General features: G+C 36.8%; 3 protein-coding genes across 6 annotated transcripts in view; 1 reads left to right on the top strand and 2 right to left on the bottom strand.

Moving 5' to 3' along the window:
- fnip2 (folliculin interacting protein 2) overlaps positions 1 to 9,039 on the bottom strand; it is a gene marked incomplete at its 5' end in the record, with an annotated part of 48,336 nt that extends 39,297 nt beyond the window's left edge. Inside the window, one exon of the mRNA XM_079812493.1 lies at positions 8,954 to 9,039. Within this exon, the coding sequence (XP_079668619.1) occupies positions 8,954 to 9,039 (86 nt within the window). The remainder of the gene's footprint in view (positions 1 to 8,953) is intronic.
- Positions 9,040 to 9,837: 798 nt separating this feature from the next.
- Positions 9,838 to 12,561, top strand: tma16 (translation machinery associated 16 homolog). The gene is made up of 7 exons (XM_079811745.1): positions 9,838 to 9,935; positions 10,016 to 10,122; positions 10,228 to 10,265; positions 11,039 to 11,123; positions 11,246 to 11,394; positions 11,921 to 11,963; positions 12,118 to 12,561. The coding sequence occupies exons 1-7, from the start codon at positions 9,933 to 9,935 to the stop codon at positions 12,272 to 12,274; spliced, it is 582 nt and encodes a 193-aa protein (XP_079667871.1). The 5' UTR covers positions 9,838 to 9,932; the 3' UTR covers positions 12,275 to 12,561.
- An 888-nt stretch (positions 12,562 to 13,449) lies between these two features.
- Positions 13,450 to 21,927, bottom strand: part of marchf1 (membrane-associated ring finger (C3HC4) 1) — a 28,900-nt gene continuing 20,422 nt past the window's right edge. Inside the window, exons 7-8 of one of the 4 annotated variants that reach the window (XM_079811741.1) lie at positions 21,583 to 21,730; positions 13,450 to 16,359 (exon numbers count right to left, since the gene is read on the bottom strand). In XM_079811741.1, the coding sequence (XP_079667867.1) occupies positions 16,043 to 16,359; positions 21,583 to 21,730 (465 nt within the window). In that variant the 3' untranslated portion in view covers positions 13,450 to 16,042. Of the gene's footprint in view, positions 16,360 to 20,456; positions 21,731 to 21,927 lie in introns of those variants that run through there. The other 3 variants (XM_079811743.1, XM_079811742.1, XM_079811744.1) reach the window with 3 other exon arrangements.

The following is a 21,927-nucleotide window of genomic DNA, read 5'->3' as shown; positions in this document are numbered from 1 at the left end:
ATGATAACCACAAATAAATAAGATAAACAATATGGTTCGGCTATGCTTTTCATGTACGTCTAACATTAGTTTTCAGGTACAGAAATGTATCATATGTAAAATAACATTGCATATTTGAGTGCATAAATTAAAGATTAATCCTATTAAACTTACAAAAGCTATTCAATCAAGAGCAGTGAGTGATGTCCTTGTCTTTTGTTGTTTGACATTAAACAGACAGCAGTAAAGGCTACTGCACCTTTAAGACCTCGCGTCTTCTTTATCGACTGTATAAAGTTCACTTAAGGCATATACAGACTATGTCTGCTAAGATACTCATCAAGATGGACATGTTGACATACGTTTTGTGTGAGTTTGTCCGTTTAAGAGCAAGACTTGAAAGAGAACTCAATATTTGCGCGCTGAGAGACGTGTGCGCGCTCTCGGATCTCGGAGCGCACAGAGACACATTTTCTCTCAGCGCGCGCGGCTTCTCATTCTAAACCTAAACCCTAAAGCACTAAACCCGGGTGATGACGGTGAAAACGACTGGTCATATTCGAAAATATGGCAGCACTCGCAATCTCGCATGCATTGAACAAAGTTTACAAAGAGAGAATTATTTGAAAAATATGAAGGAAAAAAAGGACGTTTACACGGCACCCCTGCTCTCGTCAGTTTTTGTTTCTTTATTAGATTGTCATAGGTCACTGTTTAATTTTCAAGTGGTTAAACAAATTCGTGATGTTCCCTTGCGTTGCAGCCACTACCATATAGCAAATCTTAGCATGTTTCTGCTCGTCGTCTGATTCCTCGAAGCCAAACTGTTCCCAGACAACGGAGTTGGTTTTGCCTTTTTTGCTCACCAAACGCTGCTGTAACTGCCCTCCTTCTGCCATCTTTACTCGCGCCGAGTTTTTAAATTCCAGCGGATGATATGCACACGAGACTCACGAACTGAGAGAGATTTGTGGGTTCGGGAGGGGCGGATGTGCGCGTGCGCGTTTCATTCAGAACGCAAGGCAAAATAATCGTTTTTTCTCGATTGTACTATTTTGGTGATCGTTGGGAGGCAAAATCGAAATCGAAATCGAAATTCGATTAATTGCACAGCCCTAGGGCATATCAAACTTTTATTTGGTCATTATACGAGATAGCAGGTGAGAAAGATTCGCCTTTGGTTTCACGATCGCGTGAACTGGAAGAACTGAAGCTGAAGAATAAAATCTGTTTGATGTGTCTGTCGTACAATCCGAAAGAGCCACGCGCCAATAACACGAAAGCTGATTGGCTGCTATATAAGATGCATGTTGGTCACTCACTAGCGAAAAAACGAACTAACAACACACACACACACACACACACACACACACTCTCTCTAAAACATCGCGGGAGCATTTCAATGAGCAATGGAGTAGCGTTACATGGACGTAGGAAAATTAAGACCCGTTTAAAATTATTTAAGACCTAGAACTCAATACTTCAGCGAATTTAAGACTTTTAAGGCCTTAAAATTTTGATTTTGAATTTAAAGACATTTAAGACTTTTTAAGATCCCGCGGGTACCCTGCGTGCGATGTACGCAGGAGATTCACTCATCATACAGTGTTTGACTGTTTTTGTTCTATTTCAGCAGCGAAAATAGTTTCAAACAAACACAGTAGAACCACAGCGCATCTGATATGACTGGAATAAAGTTGGTGAATTTAGGGACCGTCTCTTAAGTTACACACAACATTGGTAACGTTATACACATTTCAAACTTAGAATTTGAAGAGAATGAAAGTCATAAAACTGACTGTAAAGTGTTCATCTAGGTGTCAGGTATGATGCACACCTTTTGATATTTAATCAAATAAACTGTCAAATCAGATGGAAATATGGATATGCATTATTTCACTAGGATACTGTTTGGGCTCTAACACATAATATGCTAGATTTATTGCTGAACACTGTAAATATATTCTCAAGCAATATTCTCATCAGAGATAATATTAGAGATTATATTTACACAAAATTATTATTATTTATGCGTTATGCATTGCTATTGACGACGGCCATTATAAGAAAGGAAATCCCACAGAAGAGAATCTAGCTTAAAAAAGTGCATAGAGCTGCTTTAGTTATTTGTTGTTAACTTGTTGAAATGTTTTAAGTGCATCTGTTCTTTTTGAACACTTTCATCTCATTTGAACAAAACCGTGATAACATTGATAACCGTGATAATTTGGGTAACTATAATCGTGATGTGAAATTTCCATACCATTTCATCCCTAGTCGGATGAAGGCGGCTTTCTGCTGCATGCTTGCAAAGGGACTCTTGAGGAGACAGTGGATTGCCATTAATTTGTTGCCCTGATTGCCCTCGCAATGCGCGAATACACTGCAGGCTCGCTCTCGCTCGTATCCAAGGTAAATCATCAACACTATCATCCCTTACATGTTTTATTTTTATTGAACTAAATACATTATAATCTGCTAAAACTAAAACTTTTCTGAACAAGAGTGCACCGAGTCCGTGTTTCTCACAATGTTCACGCGAATCGCGGCACAGTTCGAGTGCAGCCGAACTCAGAGGCGCTCCTCTCGGGCACCCTTGCCCTTGCTATGTTTTTGGGGGGCCTTACCACTCTGAAGTTTGGGAATCTCTGGTCTAAAAATAATTCTAGTAAAGTAATCAAATTTAAAATAACGCTGCATCGTTTATCATAGATAGATTAATGCTTATTAAAGCTGAAGTTATTCATGTCATGTTGTGTGCACTGTGGAGATCTCGCTCTCTCTCTTGGACTGCGAATAGCAAAAATGCATCACAGACAAATGGTTTAATATTATGGTATATAGAAATGGCTGGCGAGATAAAAACATCTTTATAGCAATAATAACATTACATGTATTTTTCTAAGTACCGACAGCAGAACCGATAACGTCCGAGCTTATCGATACAACGGTCTTTCAAAATTCAGGCCCGGGGCCCGTTTAAAGGGTTAGTTCACCCAAAAATGTAAATTCTGTCATTAATTACTCACCCTCATGTCGTTCGACACCCGTCAGACCTCCGTTCATCTTCAGAACACAAATGAAGATATTTTAGTTGTAATCTGATGCTCTGAAAGGCCTCCATTGGCACAATGCACGGTTCACTCTCAAGACCCTTAAAAGACACTAAAGACGTCGTTACAAAGTCCATCTCACTACAGTGGTTCTAAAATAACTTTATAAAGCGACTAGAATAGTTTTTGTGTGCAAAAAAAACCTAAATAACGACTTATATAGTGCTGACCGATTTCAAAACACTGCATCATGAAGCTTCGAAGCGTAATGAATCAGTGAGTCGATTCAGCGATTTGGATCGCCAAAGTCATGTGATTTCAGCCGTTTGACACGCGATCCGAATCATGAATCAACTCACTGATTCATAACGCTTCGAAGCTTCATGAAGCAGTGTTTTCAAATCGGTCATCACTATATAAGTCGTTATTGAAGGGGTTTTTTGCGGACAAAAACTATTCTCGTCACTCCATAAAGTTATTGTAGAACCACTGTAGTGAGATGGACTTTGTAACGACATCTTTAGTACCTTTTATGGGTCTTGAGTGTAAAGTGCATTGTGCCAATGGAGGCCTTTCAGAGCCATCCGATTTCAACTAAAATATCTTCATTTGTGTCTGAAGATGAACAGAGGTCTTACGGGTGTCGAACGACATGAGGGTAAGTAATTAATGACAGAATTTTCATTTTTGGGTGAACTAACCGTTTAATACCAGCTTCGGTACCCAGCCCTACATGTTAATGGAATATTTTTATGAATGAAGGCGTGTATCACTGATATTAGTAATATAGCTACTGATGTCTCAATGAAAATGTCTCAATAAGAATCAATGTCAGTTTTGTAAAAATGAGAATCGATTAAAATAAAAAAATCAATTTTTTTTACCCAGCCCTAATAAATAAGGTAATAGTTTATGTTTTACATATATATGATTTAGTCAATCAAGAGCAATCAACAAGTCTCTCTCTCGTCTCTCTTAACCTTTCTTTGCCATTTACATCTGACTGAACTACAAACTTTCCAATGACGTCTGGTTAAACGGATGCACTCGACCAGCTCACGCGTCTGTCCCGCTGCACGCTCAATCCACGCCACGTTTTTTCTCTTATCAGCTCGCACACCAAAGCAATGTTATGTTACTATATTTCGTTTAATATTCCACTAGTAAGATAGATTTACTTCATAGACTGCCTTTTTTTAATCCCCATTATGCCCTCTGTTGTCAGTGTTTCTTTTTCTAAACACAGACACTGTTTACACGCCTGGTATCGGTTGTTGGTATTGGAGTAAAAAAAAAAAAACCTTTTTACGAGTACGAGTACATTTAACTCAGTATCGGCCCGATATCGATACCGGTATCGGTGCATCCATAATTATTATTATTATCAAATTATGATTAATTATATTATACCCACATATACCTATATTATTAATTATATTATAATTATTATTATTATTAAAGCTATTTTCAGAACCTCACCTGTATCTAGTCAGTTAGCAAATAGAACTCTGTGAAGTCCCTGATGAAGGAGATTACATGGGGGTTCATGTATGAAGTCTTCCGCTTCACCACTCTCCCAGTCGTTTTGCTCATCTGCTCCTTGGCAGTGCACTTGTTGGAGTCAGGATTAATCCTGACTAAAAACCTATGAACATGAGTATAGGAGTTAGGGATGGGACAATATGTACACATTAATGAATAACTGTAAGTGCAGTGAGCAATGTAGATCATACATAAAGGCCAGCTGACAGAGGCATTTCACATCTCAACAGGAGTTAGTCAAGGCAGTGTAACGTTACTTTCTTGTTTACCATTCCTCTTCGAAGGTCGACTAGAGGCGCAACGGGATCCCAATGGACCCCATTTACACAACTGGACGACCTAGACTTTGCAGATTATATCACATTACTGTCCCAAAAAAACCAGGGCTCGACATTAAGCCTGCAAGGGTGTGGCACTGAATTTATTTATTTTTTTTGCTCCTAGTAGTGATGGTAAAGTTACTTACTGATTTTCTGGAAGTCCCGATAAGCAGTTGAAGGATCCGCGATTCCAAGATGGAAACTTCGGCAGAGGCCACGGGTGGGAAAAATACATTAACGTTAAAGGCTGTGAAAACGTCTCCGTTGGAGCTCTCACGGAAACGTTTTCGCTGAATTCCTCTCAGGCAAAAAGTTAAAGAAATCAACACAAAGACGAAAACAAAATAAATACAACCACAAGACAAAGCGTGTGTAAAGAAACAAAGTGTGTAAAGAAACGTAAATTTGAGAATTAACGGAGCTTTTCTGTCACTGACGACGAGACAGAAATTCAAGTGCTGCTTTTCTTTCGCGCTTTTTCCCCACACAGATTCTAGATCTTTCTAGACTGGGTAAGCCCCGCCCACTCTGCCGGCGCTTTGATTTCGCCCAGCAGCTCAGAAACAGCTCTGGAAACTTGCACGTTTATCTCTCCTGCTTCCGAAGTAGAAGTTCAAAACTCAAAATTAATCAGATGTTATTAATATTGAGATATATAAGCTCAAAAATAAAAACAATTATTAAGAATATATTTATTAAATGTATAAAAAATATTAATATTTTAATATTAATATACATAATTATGTGAATATACTATTGCAACTTATAACCAATGATCATGCTTAATTTCAAATCTGAGGATATCTCAAAAAATTATAAACCATGTCAGGGGAGACTTTGGAGAAGTTTAAGATAAGGCTTATCAAATATTTTATTGCCCTGTTAACACCCATTTACACCCAAACACCCATTTACAAAACAAAACAAAAAATATTCTTGGAATCTTATGTGAATTCTTAAAAAAATATATATATATTGTATGGAATAGAAAGCTGCAGCAGGTGCATCAGAGTACAAGTTACATGACACATTTTAATTTATTAATATTACACTTTTACTTAAAGCTCACCTTTGAGTATTTATATCATATTCCGGACATGAATTCTGAACAACAATAATCTGGGGCCGTCCATGTGAAAGGGGTACAAAGAAAGATATGATAAAAAAAGAAAAAATTACAGTAGTTTACTTTACTATTTACAGTACTATAGTGGCTAAATTGTGATTTTTTTACAGTAATGCTTTGACTACTGTGATTTCAACTGTAATGCTTGGACTACTGTGTTTTTTACGGTCTTACTGTAAACTTTACAATATTCTACTGTAAAAATAGTTTACAGTACTGTTACTGTGAAATCGACAGTAAATAACTGTAGATTTCACAGCCATTTTTTACAGTGTATAGATCCGCAGTCTTTACTCAAAAAATCCCTTTGAGGGCTGAACAGGTTCTGCTCGATTATCTTCACTAAAATTGTCTGGGTCCGATTCGGGCTTAAATTGGTATGGTTTTATTGACGCCATTGTTTCTAATACTACCAAAGCACAGTCTACCGGTAAAGGTAAGGGGCGTGACATTTCCGACAAACGTGCACTGCGGTTAGCGAATCACAACACTGGGCCAGCTAACCAATCTGAGCCCATTGCGTATTTTTGAGGGACTGGCTTCACAGAACCCGGAAACCATCAGACCGTTTTTACAAGGAGGGACAGAGCAGTGTAGAATAAAGGTAAAATATATGAAAAATAATAATTATTTTTTTTAAACGAAGCATGAACACATTACAGGGCACCCCACAAACACAATCAAGCCTTGGAAAGAATGTGTTTTATAAATAAATATACAATAAAATGTACATTTTTTAAACAATCTGTATTTACACTTTTATTTCCTTATTTATGTATAATTGTATTTTTTCTACATTTATTTATTTTTATTATTTAATTATACATGCATTTCCACATTTATTTATTTATATATGAATTTATATCTTTTTTTTGTGTCTATAATATGCTTATCAGACATGGCAATCCAGCTAAAAGTGACAAGGGCAAAGCTAGCCACAGTGACACCCTGTGGTGTGACCAAACATGTGGACACCTCTTTGCACGCCCCTTGCATCTGATATATCACCCCTTTCTCCTGTCTGTTCTACAACATGGTACGTGACAACCGTGCAAGATAAAAATATATATATTTTCGCTTGTCAATGACAAATCAGAGATTACTTTATTCATAGCCAATAAATTTGCAGTTGGTGATCTAAAACAACACGGGGGAAAATATGATACTTGCGTTGATTATTCATTTTATCCTCAACAGGACACTCTAAAACACTTAAATGTGGCTTAATGTACTAAAACACCGGGGGACCAATTTCAGGTCATGCCTTATTAATAAAGCATACAGACAAGCAGAAAAACCCAGAATATGAAAGCAACGAGCCTAATAATAAAAATGTTATAAAGAAAATGCTTAACTCAGCTTAATGCATTAGTGATATTAAAACACAAAATTCAGTACATTCGTTATTATTAAAGAATGTACAGACAAGCAGATGAGTCCAGAATATGCACGAAACGAAATGCACAAAGTTTGTGAATGTGCTAAGCGCTTTGCATTCATATTCTGGGGTCATCTGCTTTTCTACGTAGTAGGCCTATATCTTATTAACAAACTGTATATGTTTGCTATTTTGCTGTTTGATATTGCTGTGATCTCATGTAAGTGATAGGACGTCCCACCCTCACGCCAGTAAACAAACGTGTCATCGGAGAAGAGATGTCACTGTCCTGAAGTTAATTTGATTAAAGATTACAAGGGCACATGCATTTTTATAAAACAATGATGCGAACAGTTAAGCTGTTTATATAAACAAAATACTGCAATATTCCATAAAAACTTTTTTGATTTCATGGAGACTTTAACATTTTTCTAAAATGGGTATTCATTCATCATCCCCAGGTGTCACTAGACTACTTGTTTTCTGAAAAAGTATATTTCTATGGCCCTTGATATAGACATCGTTTTCCTGTCATTTCAGTTGATTACAGACAGCCAGAAATATGACATTTACCTGCCTGCCTGCTTTATCCATAAAACCCCTTTTATTGACCGGTTTGAATTATATTGAATGTATTGAAAAGTGAAATGTAAAAGGAATATAAAAAGACAATTGGAAAATTATACAAATAAACATTTGGAGAGTTCAGATGCAAAATCCTCTAAAAGCCAAAAATGAGATATTGCTCTCCAACGTTCATAAAATACTTTCACTTCAAACCCACTAAATCCCAGCCTCAGCCCATTCAGAAGTACCGGTACTTATAGGTAGAAACCTATACATAGAAGCCTGACAAAAAATGCTTATTTTAAAGAAAAACGTCAGACGTAGGCTTTTGCATCTGAAATCTTCATTTCTACTTTTTACTCCTCTCACTCCACCCACCCACTCTGACTACAGAATAAAGGAACCAACAGAGAACACACAGCAGAAGCCATGAAGCAAAACAGAAAAAAAACCGTGTCAGAACTTGAAAGAATTGTGCAAGCAAAAATGCACCGGACTAGTTACATAACGCTTGGACTCAGGATCAGCTGACTGGACGCGCAGAACTCGTGTGTGTGTGACTCCACATCACCGTTGGCACATAGATCAAGTAACACTACGGCCTGCACGAGTGAGTGAGTGAGTGAGTGTGTGTGTGTGTGTGTGTGTGTGTGTGTGTGTGTGTGTGTGTGTGTGTGTGTGTGTGTGTGTGTGTGTGTGTGTGTGTGTGTGTGTGACTCTACATCACCGTTGGCACATATAGATCAAGTAACACTACGGCCTGCAAGATATGGCACAATAAAACGGTGATCATAAACTCGTACATATGTGCACAAACCTCTACACTTTATTGCAGTAGAAACAGCTGTTTGCCGCAGAGAGGTGTCACATAATAAAGCGCTCAGACTGGCACGCGCTACTTTACATGCATAGACTAGCGCGTGCAGTTGTGAAGAGAGTGTGACTGTGTATCCATAGGTGTAGTATCTGCGCGTGCTAATGGTCTTACCACTGCTCGGCTCCCCTCGAGCAGTCCCGGGCGCTGCCGTTACCGACGGCTCTCTTGCTGAAGAGCTTCTGCAGCAGCGTCGGCATGCTCGCGCTCTATTCTTCACAAACACGTAATATCTGGGATTCCCGTTTCTCCATCATGCTGGAGTCATGTGACATATGCACCAGCTCAGCTGCAACACCGAGCAGATTGTCAATAACCCAAACCCACGGGCGCTCTCTGCTGAGTGGACACGGATTTACAAGCGGCACGTGCAGAACGTGCTTAACGTGCCTATGGTGTCCTTTCTTTCTTTCTTTCTTTCTTTCTTTCTTTCTTTCTTTCTTTCTTTCTTTCTTTCTTTCTTTCTTTCTTTATTTATTTCTTTCTTTCTTTCTTTCTTTCTTTCTTCCTTTCTTTCTTTCTTTCTTTGCAAATAAGTTAGCATTAATAATTTCCATTAAAATAAATTCAGTTTACTAAATGAAAAGGATGATATCAATAGAGAATGTATGGTATAATAGAGAACATTTATTCAATATTGTAATCTTTCTGAAAAAAATTTAACTAGAAAAAAATAATGCAATGATCAAATTAAATTAAAATAATAAAGAAACGTGAAAAAATAAAGATAAAGGTGAAAATAAAAAAAGAGCAGATAAAAAAGCTAAAGTGTTTTTATTGACAACAGTCATATAAAATATAAATTTGTATCAAAGCAAAAGACGACGACCATACAGTGGAGAATACAAATAACATTTGTCCAGTTCTGTTTCTTCTTCTTGTTTTTTTTTAAATAGAGTTCAACCATCATAAATTAATTTTGCAAGTCTGTAGAAATAACCATGCCCATTTCATCGTTTGAAGAAAGAATCTTGAAAAGCGGAACAAAATACACGGAACAAAAATACTGTCGAACCGATTCAGTGGTCCGTCCCTTAAACCTACCCCCCGAACGTCACACGTGTGAACGATAGGCACACATACATCAGCCAACATGGTAAGTTTTTAGTTAAAACCTTTGTTTAATTAAGAATTACTTTTGAATTGTGTGTTTAACAATTAGTATTCTCATTTCAGCCGAAGGCAGTGAAAGGTAAGGGACAGGTGGAGAAGGTTATTCACCCATACAGCAGGAAAGCTGCATATATGGCGAGAGCTGCCATCAAACAAGAGAGGAAAGAAAAGTACGTGCATTTGTTTTAAAGGGAAATATAAATGATTTTGTGTTGCCGCGGTTTATACTGTTACACCTGTAGATGTAAATGTAATATTTGTTGAATCACTTCTAGGTTAAAGGGTGAGAAGGCACAGCGTCTAAATTTGATTGGTAAGTTGTGTGTTGTTGTTGTTATTTTGTACTGCCTGTATGTAAGCAAGGAATTTGAAAGTTTGTGAAAGGACATTGAATAATATTTGGCAGTATACCAGTGTTATACTCTAGCTAACAAATGTTCTGAGAACGTTTTATTAACGTTCACGTGAAGCTATGAAAACGTTATTTCTGAATGTTCTCGGAACGTTTTAAAAATGTTTTATTGGTCATGTGAACGTCAGAACGTAATTTTGCAAACATTATGGAAGCGTTACTTTTGAATGCCCGGTCCCACTTTATATTAGGTGGCCTTATTTACTTTGTACTAACATTTTAATTAATAATTTGATATCATGCACTTATTGTGTACATACGTGTTTTTACAGTGAACTTATATTTTAAAAATACCTGAATGTAATTACATCTGTTAATTTCTGTAATTACTTTTAAAATTACACTGTTGAGCCTTCCCTTACACCTAACTTTACCCGTATCCCACCTCAATATCAGCAAAAGGGTTTTGCAATACAATATGAACTCAATAAGTACATTGTACTTATTTTTTATGGAAGTAAGTACATAGTAGTTAAGGCCACCAAATATAAAGTGGGACCAAATGTTGTTGAACTGATTGATGTATAAATAACATTTTTGTGCAAACATTCAGAAAATGTTATTAAGGACCAGATAACTTTGAACGGACGTTCTGTTAACGTTACTGGAAGAATGTTTGTTAATAACTTTGCCGTTCCGTTAGCTGCTTACATGTCTTTACTCATTTTCCACAGGTGAAAAACTGTTGTGGTTCCAAAGTCAACTGGACCCTGACAAGTCGGAATACACCAAAAATGATGCTTGTGAAATAATTGAGAGGTATAGCAATATATGCGGTTATAACTTATAAAGTTCTGCAAAAACGACACCGTCTTAGTTTTAGAAATGCTAGCTGTGCATTGAGAATAATCTTGGTTCACATAAGATGTCTTCCTCCTCAGGTACCTTCACCGGTTTGATGGAGAGCTGGAGCAGATTCAGCTAGCGAACAGTATCAAAGGACGACAGGGTCGTCAGCATGGCTCTAGAGAAGCTATCATCAATCAAACAGTCGAGCGAGAGAGAGCTCAGTATGAAGGCAATGGCTTTGGTAAGGTTTATACATTCTCATTAACTTTTGTGAGGGTCTCTATTATCTTTGTTTCTTGCCTTGCAAAACTTTTATGAGAGCAATGTTAAAACGGCTGGTTTCTTGCATTAGTTGGACACTATTTCCCAAAAAACGAGTTGAATATATATATTTAGTATAAAATAATAAACAAAATGTACCAATATTATGCTACGGTCAGTACTTCAGAACAACAATGTGCATCCACCTCAAGCCATGCATGAAAAATACTTTTATTTCTTTATTCAAAGTCTAACCTTAATTTTTGAAGTTGGCAATGTAGGACTGTACTTGATCTTGAGCCAGTAAACAAATCATCAGAGAAGAGAGGGAAGGGAAGTTATTTTGCACATGAAATGCATAGATAAATTATAATAAATACTGCAATATTCCATAGAAAAAATAAGAATTGTGAACTGTGTGCATATTTTGCTTATAAAGTAAAAAATATCTTCATCATACTCTTGTCTAGAGGGTTAAAAGTTGTCTGTCTTTTTTCACTTTACAGAAATCCCTGACATTATCAACTCGAAGCATCTAAAAATATTCAGGTAATTATTACATAAAAACCTTCTTTTTGTTAAACACTTTTATAGCTAGTCGTCAGATTTAAAGAATTTCTGGCACATAGCTATCCATGTAAAGTCCAACCCAAACTGTAACCGTGCCAAATTCGTCTAACTTTGCGCCACAATTGTTTAACAGAGAATGGAACGGTGACCTCAAGAAACTCCCCAACATTAAGATGAGAACGGTTTCAGGCAAAGGCTCTGACAGCACATCGTCTGCAGTTTCACAAGAAAAACACATGGAGGAAGAGAATGAGGAAGATGCATCTCTGAATTCTGATACTGACCTATAGTACTGTGGCTCCTGCAGCTCTATTACAGTACAGATTACTGTAGAGTAATGGACTACACTCTGTGTGTAAAGACTGAAAGAGAAAGACCCACACCCGTTCACCAGCCGAACCCGGGGGTCCCACACTTAAGCCCGGGCATTAATGTCCAAGCCCTTGCGTTCTGTGCTGCTAGTCCTTTTAACTTGTAGCCATAGTGTTATTGGGGCTCTCGCAAAAATCTCTTGTGAGAAAGTAACAGAATTATTAATACATAAATAAACTGAGACTTTGAAACCGTTTGATACATTCACTGGTTTATTGCACTGACTGATATTTGCATGTTTCTTTTATAATAATGCATTTGAGTCATCAAACTCACTAATACTGACATGCCCCCGGGGGTGTTTAATTACATACATATATACTTATATATATATATATATATATATATATATGTGTGTGTGTGTGTGTGTGTGTGTGTATATGTAATTTTAATATATCAAGATCATCACTGCAGAAAATCACAAAATACAAAAATGTAAAATTTGCTGAATTATTTTTGAATAACACTCAAAACATGATCACCTCCGACCCTGCATATTAACAAATCTCCGTCTTACAAATAAATGAATGCTGGTCTCTTTCATATGCTTCAAAACATACCTCCACAAAAGCTGCATAAGTTTTTAAAAAGAACAATTGAAAAAAAGAAAAACAAACAATATAGATCCAGTCCCTATCGCTAGGCTCTCAGTAAATGATGCATGGAGTTACCATAAGTAACCATTCATTTTTCATAGACTGCGCTGTTTTTAGACAGAAAAACGTTATAAATTGCACACAATGACTCTTTTGGCAAGTCAGATAAAGCAAGAATGGGTAATACTTTAATTTTCTGTGTCCTTGTTACATGTACTTACTATAGTAACAGTTAATTATTAGTAATTACATGCAACTAACACTAAACCCTACTCCAAGCCTAACCTTATAGTTAATTAATCTTACTTGGGTTATTTTATTGCAACAGTGTCATTTAATACATCTATTATATAAAATGACTAATGTGTAACCCAATAATGTTTGTCTCATATCATTTTGTCTCTGAATTGCTTGTATGCACTTCATTCTTATGATAGTTTATTTTATTCAATGGACTGCAGTAAAATATATTTCATTTTCTATGTTTTTTTTTTTTTAGAAGATTAAAAAAGTACAATTATTTGCTTTCTATAATTAAAAATGTTTCTTTGTTTTACCAATAGAAAGGAAACTGTTAACCAGGATATGAATGGACAGTGCCTCCCTTGCCAACTGTAAACAAACTATAAACAAAATAAATATATCTAGAAAAAAAAAAATACACATTTGTCACAGAATCAGTCAACAATTTACAATCGGCCTTTACACAGATCACCGAAAACTAAGTAAATATGATAAAAGAATACAAGCTATTTATCAATGCACGTCTGTTCCCTAGTTGGTAACATTTATATATTTGGTTCGTTTAGGTTCTTTCAAGACTTTCAATGAATTTCTGTAAGGTGAATCCCTGGTCCAAGACAACTGAGGTGAGAGAGCCAAAGTTATAGAGGATTGGCTTAAGACAGGTTCCTTGACTTGAATAATCGCTGCTGTAACTGCCAAGTTCACCTCTGGTTCCCTGTCACATTCAGAGGTCACAGAGTTCTCGCTAATCCACGGCGCAGGAGAGAACAGGTAATCCACAAGGTATGAATGTGAGAATTTCTTCCTTATTTTGATTGAATCTAACCAGCAATATTATTATGAGGGCTATAGGACAGGGCTGCCAATTGATTAAACATTTGAATCAGCTTAGGACTCAATAATTCGGGCACTTTTTCAAAAGTCTTCACACAGTACAGCACAACAGCAGTCTAAGTGGGCTAAACGTTGGATTATATATCATTGCTTTGACGCAAAAAGCGGTAGAGAGCTGTCATTTTTGTATTGCAGTAGCCAACTAGTAGCCATAGTGTTATTGGGCTAGTTAAAAATACTATGGTAGTCAGTGGCTGCCGGGAAAACTTGAAGGTGACTAAATGATGAAAGAATTTTAATTTTTGGGTGAACTATCCCTTTAACCACTTAAACTCTGGGCCCATTTTTGGCCTACCCAAATTGAAAAGCTTCCCATACCCACATAGAGTGCTCTCTAAATCCAATTTTGGTTGTCATTTTACAGGAAACCCTTTGAAGTTACATAAACCAGTGCTAAAAGTGATAAACATGAAAAAGAGGCGCTTTTTGATTTACATAAAAAAGGTCTCATTCCTCCATTCAGATTCATTTGAATAAATCTTACATACATGATCGAAACAAATTTTTTGTCCAGTTTTTTCTAGAATGTAGTGAAAACAGACAAAACTGTCTGCAGGGTGCTAGAGCACACAGAGCCTGAGTTACACACTTTCAAAAATGAATTTATAACCAAAAATATCAAAAAGTACCTCTTTTTTTGGGGTGGGGGGTATTACAGCTCAGACAACATATACTTACACGTTTGTCACTTTTAGCAGTGTTTTATGTAACTTCAAAGGGTTTCCAGTAGTGATGCACTGAAATGAAAATTCTGGGCCGAAAATTTAGGATGCACTTGGCCAAAAACCGAAACTGAAGCCGAAAATAGCTTCTTTTAAAAACTTTGATATAACATTTTTAACAATAAATATAAATAATAATACCAAATAAAATTATTCTTCAAGTTTTTTGTTCCATCAAATAAAATATTTGTGCAAAAAAAGATCCACAATTATCTGAATAACTGCACACAAAATCACTGAATGGCAGTGGGCCTCTATTCTGCTGCTGCATGTAAAACATTTTTTACTTACATTTTAAATTGCTGTGCAAAACAACATATTGCAACTTAGGTGTCCTAATCTGAAACATAACCATACCGCGTTAATCTTTGATATGCAGACGCGTGATGACAGCTTGATCGTGAGTGAAACCTAAGCGCTCGCGCACGGATGCGACCGAGTGACATTCATTTTCAGTTTACGTTTTCGGCTGGGGTTTTTTGGCCCGAAACCGATAATGCCATTTTCGGCGGCCGAAATTTCGGTCCACCCCTAGTTTCCTGTAAAATTACACCAAAATGTTTTTAGACCACTGTATGTGGGTGTGGGAAGTTTTTCAATTTGGTTAGGCCAAATCCAGGCGGAAATGGTCCCAGAGTAATTTAGTGTAAATAAGTTACTTTGTGTAAAACAAATGCCAAAGTGATGCATGTCTCCAGAAAGTAGAGACTCCAAGCTCAGAGCCCCTCCACAGACATTTAAAATTCAAAGTATATACTTGATGTCATTCCGGACATTCCTGTACAGGGTGCGCAGAGTTTAAGAGGTTAAGAGTGTTTTGGAAGTTTTAGTGCTTTTTGAACGTGAAATAAACTGCTGTGCCAAGCTGAAAGTTGGTTAGGAGAACTGTGTGAAGAGAAAACTGTAATGACATATAATTGCAGACTCGCAAAAAACATGGGTTGTTCAAGCTTGAATGGCTCAGATGGTAGGGAAATCCCTATTGAATTATGGATTGGAGGTATTTTTATACGTGATGTTTTTACACCTTGTCATAACAAATGGCCTAATAAATTGCATACAATGAACATTTTAATTTTATAGACGTCTATGAAAGTCTTATATAAGGTTATCCACCATCAGATAAACCTACAGGGGAAATAAAAAGTGCTTTTGTTTTCTGTAAATCACATCACTTTGGTCAAATATACTAGACTTTTCTGAGGTTCAGAGCACCAAGCATCCATGGTCAAACAGGAGCCACCTCCACACCACCTGTGTTTGTTTGTGTCTGAGGTACGAGAACCTCCACCGCCCCTCGCGTGCCGTTGATCTGGGTGACCGGGGGCCGTCGGTTCTCTCCGTTGCGGACGGTGTCGGGGCAGTTCTGTACAAAGATGATCCTGTTGAAAGCCTTTAGCCTCCTCCAGAGCTGCAGGTAGACTTTGCACTGAATGTACATGAAGATGAGTCCTCCAGTAAAGGCAATCGCCACCACGATGAGCTTAGTCCAGAATGGCCACTCCAGCACCCCTACGGCATTGAGAGGGGACAAACGCACCAACGCTGTGTGTGCAATGAGAGTATAGCATGGCATTACAGCACTATATCATTATATTACCATTGAGCTACTCTGAAGTAGAATCACACTGCTAGACACTGGGACCTCCACTGACACATTCAAGCATTACAGCACTATATCATTGCATTAACAGGGCCAGATTTACTAAACAGGGCAAATTAGCACGAGAGCGCAATTCCAAAAAAGCGCAGATGTGAGTGGACAGTTCAGTGCGTGATCTACTGATGACATGCAAAATAAAGAACACAGACGCAGCCGGATCATTTCTATAATGACCTACACAATCTACCAAGAGTAGAGCAAATTAGCGTCTGGTTTGCTTTTTGGGGGGGGGCGGTAAATACCAGTATATTGATGAGCGCAAACCGTAGTAAATCACCTTGCTTGATTCAGTTAAATCCTCTCATCCCATAAGTTTTGCGTCTGAAAGGGAAACTCCTACAAATGCATATGCAATAAGGTCAGCTGTGTCCACGCCTTTTCAGCGCTAATTTTTCACTGCTTGTCTTTAGTAAATCCTGATAGTAGTTTTGCTCTTGCACTAGCTGTTAGTAAATCTGGCCCCTGGTGCTTTATGATTCCTTGGCTCTTAGTTGCTCCAGTTGTTTTGACTTTTATACAGAAACTTTGGCCCAGATTAAATCACTTTTTGTTTGGGGAAGTTTCAATCAAAAAGAATAAAATAATTTCAAATCATTAGGTTGACGGACAAATATTTCTTTATCCGTCAGTTTGACTGAATGAGCCGTGAAATTCATTCCTTCATGTTTTATTTTCAGATGTCAGGAGAATAACGTATCACTTAGTATTTTAATGTGACGTGGTATGACAAGAATATCTATGGTAAGAGCTTTGTTCTTTTCCCCCTGATTATAATTTTTTTTCCTTTGTATTTTGGTGTAACAGAGTATGAAAAAGGACACCATATACTGCACATTTGTGGTCTGCTCTCTGATTTAATTTACAATATATACCATGAATAATTCACTATTTTTTCTTGTTTTTAAGAAATTTTTATTGAATTTCTTGTTTTTCTCTCCAAATCCTCACGTCTCTGTCCTGTTGTGGTTTCACGTGTGTGCTTTAAAATGTAATTCTCTCCCCTTTTCCCTTCTAATCCATATAGCAGTGTTTACTGGAATGTTTCTAAAGCAGGTAAATACAATATTTATTGTTAGTCAATATGACGAAAGCACTGAAATATTATCACTCAATTATCAATGAAACATTTTTGATTAAGGCAACATTACATAATACAAATAAATATTACTACAGTGATATTTAATTTGACCGTAATATTGATGCAGAAATAATCGGGGGTTATTCATGGTCTGTGGTAGTAATTTGTTAATGCTTTTACACTTTTAAATGTCCGATGGTTAAATGGTGAGTAGAATAATGGCATTTAATTGTACCCAGTTTTTGAAAATGCTTATTATTGCATTCTTAGAGCAAACCTTTTACAGTTTAACGGAAGTTACTCCCATAATTTGCATAATTGACATTTAGTCCAAATGACATTTCAGCTATTTTGGTGCTCTAGAAAGGTGATATGCAAATTAACATGCTGTTATTATTATTATACTCAGGGTTCCCACTCTTTCATGAACACCAGATTCAAGGACTTTTTTAAACACCATTTATTTTATTTCAAGCACCTATCAGATTCATAACCCAGCATATTTAGCATCACGAAAGACCTCTTAAAGTAGGCTACTTAAAAGGAACACGCCGACTTTTTGGGATTTTAGCTTATTCACTGTATCCCCCAGAGTTAGATAAGTCCATACATTCTCATCTCCGTGTCTGGTTGTGTCTCAACTCTGTCTGACGCACCGACCGCTAGCCTAGCTTAGCACAAAGACTGGAGGTAAACGGCTCCAGCTAGCCTACTTTTTCCTATTTACATGTTGTGATGTGTATAGTTACATCGTGTACTAAGGGCGACAGAAAATGAAAAGTTGTTATTTTCTAGGCCGATACGGCTAGGAACTATACTCTCATTCCTGCGTAAAAATCAAAGAGCTTTGAGCTGTACCATGGGTGCAGCGGCGCAATGATATTACACAGAGCCTGAAAATAGTCCCAGCACGCTCTCTGTGCAAGCAGGTCGTCACATTGGTTATGTTGATGGAAGTTAGCCTATTTTCAGGCGCTGCGTGATCTCATTGCTCCGCTCCACCCATGGTACGGCAGCAAAGTTCCTTGATTTTTACACAGAAATGAGAGTATAGTTCCTATTATAGCTAGCCATATCGGCCTAGAAAATCGCATTTTCATTTTCAGCAAGTGTATGTACTGCTCTCCATCGGTTCAAGTTTTTTTCCCCCACTCCCCTCCACCCCCCAAACATAAGCAACGTTTCGTTCTGTCTTTGATAGACAATTTTTTAAATAACACCATTCTAAACAAAATGTATTTCAAATTTAATTCAAGCACTTTCAAGGACCTATATTTGTTTTCAAGTACTTTCCAGGCCTTGAATCCATGTGTCTGAAATTCAAGTACTTTCAAGTACTTTCAAGAAGCGTGGGAACCCTGTATACTAATATTTCAGGGGCCCGTTTCAGAAAGGAGGTTAAGTGAAAACTCTGAGTATGTTAACCCTGAAATAAGGGAAACTCTGGGTTTTCTGTTTCAGAATGGGAGGTATGTCAAACCAGAGAAAGCAGGGTAAGTCAAGCCTGTTTCTAAAAGAGAGGTAACTTATACTCAGAGTCAGTTACCAGGGTAACTTACTCTGTGAACTTAACCTGGTCAGGAGCAGGTTTTCTTTGGTAAACCCAGAGTTTCTTTCAGTCTCCTCCCCTTTTTAAAGTGCCAGCGGTGTTTAAATACTTAATTCATTCATTCAAATGCCACAAATGCTTTTCTTACTGAGTATTTTGGTCATATTTCAAGTACAAATATCAAACAATTATAAATGTAATCTAAATCTAAAGTAAGCAAAGTTTACTTAAAACAAATTAAATGATCTGCCACTTAAAAAAATACATAGTAAGAAAAGCATTTTTTGCAGTGCTGGAACATTCATTCATTGCTCATATTTTCATCATGAGGACACTGTCAAAGTGACAAAAAAGGCATGTCCTTTTATACAGGAAGGATCCTGACATTCACTTAATAAACCTCTAGAAGTAACCTAATAATTACAATTTCCTTTAGGATTTCCAGTGGTTGGACGCATTGATGACACTCATATTCCCATCATCACACTTTCTGAAAACGGATTACTGTATGGAATGGAAGGATGCTGCAAGATGGTAGTACGAGATATATGCCATAACCACCACTACATCTGTTAAATACATTTATTTACAATTTTGATGGTCATCTTTATTTCCTTTATTCTTTTTCCTGTTGGATGTTAATATTCTTCCTCCATCTCCCCTTCATCTGTCAGTGGTGCTGGTGTGTGGCTGGCCTTAGTAGAAGCCAAATGTTAATGTCATTACCCTAATTAATAAATGTAACAGGTGTGATTAGAGAACATTTCATTATGTGAAAAGAGCATAGCCCCTTTTCACATTTCTGGGTTTCCGAAGCTCAAGTCGTCATATTTGGGTTAACTTTTATAGCGGTGAATGAGAGAATACATTAAATATATATTTTTGTGTCCTCATTTGCTCAAATAGCAAAAGAAAAACTTCACAATAGTGATTACACAACTTTCAAAAAGAGGGAAAAAATAGAGTGAGATCGATAACGGAAGTGAAAAGAGAGAAAGATATTATTTTTCACCATCACTCCCATAGACGCTTTATTAGAAACACCCTAATTGTAATTTGATGCAAAAGTAATATAATACAAAGTATTAGTGTTATAAATGTACATACATTTAAAAAAAATACAAAAAACGTTGCAGGATTTACGATATTGATGACCATTAAAACACGTCATCACTGTGAAAAGGGTCTGGGAAATGTGGGAAAAGCTGCTGCACATTGGAAACTGAATGATATTTATTTAATATGTCAAATGTTTGTAAAGTAATTAAACCTACACCCATGAACATTTTATGCTTAAAGCTTTACCTGATTGAATAATGTTTTTATTTTTCATTTTTGCACATTCTTTTTTTGCCTTTTGGATACCATGAAAATTAAACTTAAACTAATTAAGAATTAAACTTACAGATTGACCCGGAAGTATGGAAACATCTTTTTGTTGGGTGCTGTTGCCATGGTGAATCATAATTTCGGAGCTCCATTGATCGTGGCTTTTCATAGTTGGAGTGCATGTGCTTTACCCAGAGTCGGCCTACTCAGAGTTGATTGAACTACCTCAATTCAGCTGTTCTGAAACCCAAAACTCAGAGTTTCCCATCTCAGAGTAAGTCAACTCAGAGTTCAAGTTTAAACTCAGAGTTGGTTGAACCTCCTTATTGAAACGGGCCCCAGGTTAAACAATAGATTAAGCTCAGATCAGGGTTATTATTATTGTAGTTAACAAAAACTAAAACCATAAAAAAGAAATAAGAGGGCAAACCACCTTATGTCCAACTAAATAGTGTCCTTTTTACAATGGCTATTATAGTATTATTACTATTTATTAGTATTTTAATATGCTTATTTTAATTTTCAGTCTAGTTTTAGTTAAAATATTTATATAGCTTTAGTTTTAGTTTGTTTGGTACTTCAACTTAAACTTCTTTCAGTTAGTTTTTTTTTTTTACGTTTACATTTTTCATCTTATATTTTATTAACTTATTTCAACTTTTCAATTTCAGTGACTGAAAACGTGTTTAACAACACTTAATAATATATTTTCCCAATTTCATGCGAGTGTACATCTTTTTAAACCTATTTTGTCAAAAGTACTGATCATTCTTTAGGAGTAAAATAAATAAAAAATACATAAAATGAGCTAAATAAAAGCTACTTTACAACACTGCATCACCATTATATAATCACTAATAAAACTGCGGATTGTTCAATACAACATTCCAGCTGTACTAAACTAAATTACATAGTAACCTGAATAACACTGCATTGCACCTCATGTCCTCTTGCAAACGTTCACACCTCTGCATACGAATATTAACTATTGTGTAATTTTGATATATTTTCATCTGTGCCTTAATGCTGTTATTCTGTCTGTGCTGTGGAAGCTTCTGTCACCAAAACAGATTCCTTGTGTGTAAACATACTTTGCAATAAAGCTCAATCTGATTCTATTGTGTAAATTGTGCATGTGACTGGGTTTACCATTGTTCTTGCCTTGGCGGATCTCTTCAGCCGTGCGGTCAATCAGAACGTAGAGTGACCAGATGACACACACCACAGCCGCCAGGTGAAAGGTCACAGAGCAGAAGATCTTCCGTCGCTCGCTCGTAGACATCTGTAGCTTCTCCCACTAACAGAGAACAAGGCAAGGCAAGTTTATTTATATAGCACATTTCATACACAGTGGCAATTCAAAGTGATTTACACAGAAATGGAATTAAAATATTCATAAGAGAGTAAAATAAAAAATAGTATAACCTGAATCACCCCTATCTGGAGTGGAAGAAAATAAAAAATAGTATAACCCGAATCACCCCTATCTGGAGT

The sequence above is a fragment of the Gobio gobio genome (assembly GCF_949357685.1).
Source record: "Gobio gobio genome assembly, chromosome: 3".
Taxonomy (NCBI): Eukaryota; Metazoa; Chordata; class Actinopteri; order Cypriniformes; family Gobionidae; genus Gobio; species Gobio gobio.
The sequence above is the reverse complement of the archived record's forward strand: the minus strand, read 5'-3'. Positions and strand labels throughout refer to the sequence as shown.

Excerpts from the sequence above, each read along its gene's own strand:
- tma16 (XM_079811745.1), top strand. Across the intron at positions 11,395-11,920 it reads GTATGAAGGCAATGGCTTTG|AAATCCCTGACATTATCAAC; the intron begins GTAAGGTTTATA and ends TTCACTTTACAG. Across the intron at positions 11,964-12,117 it reads AAGCATCTAAAAATATTCAG|AGAATGGAACGGTGACCTCA; the intron begins GTAATTATTACA and ends ATTGTTTAACAG.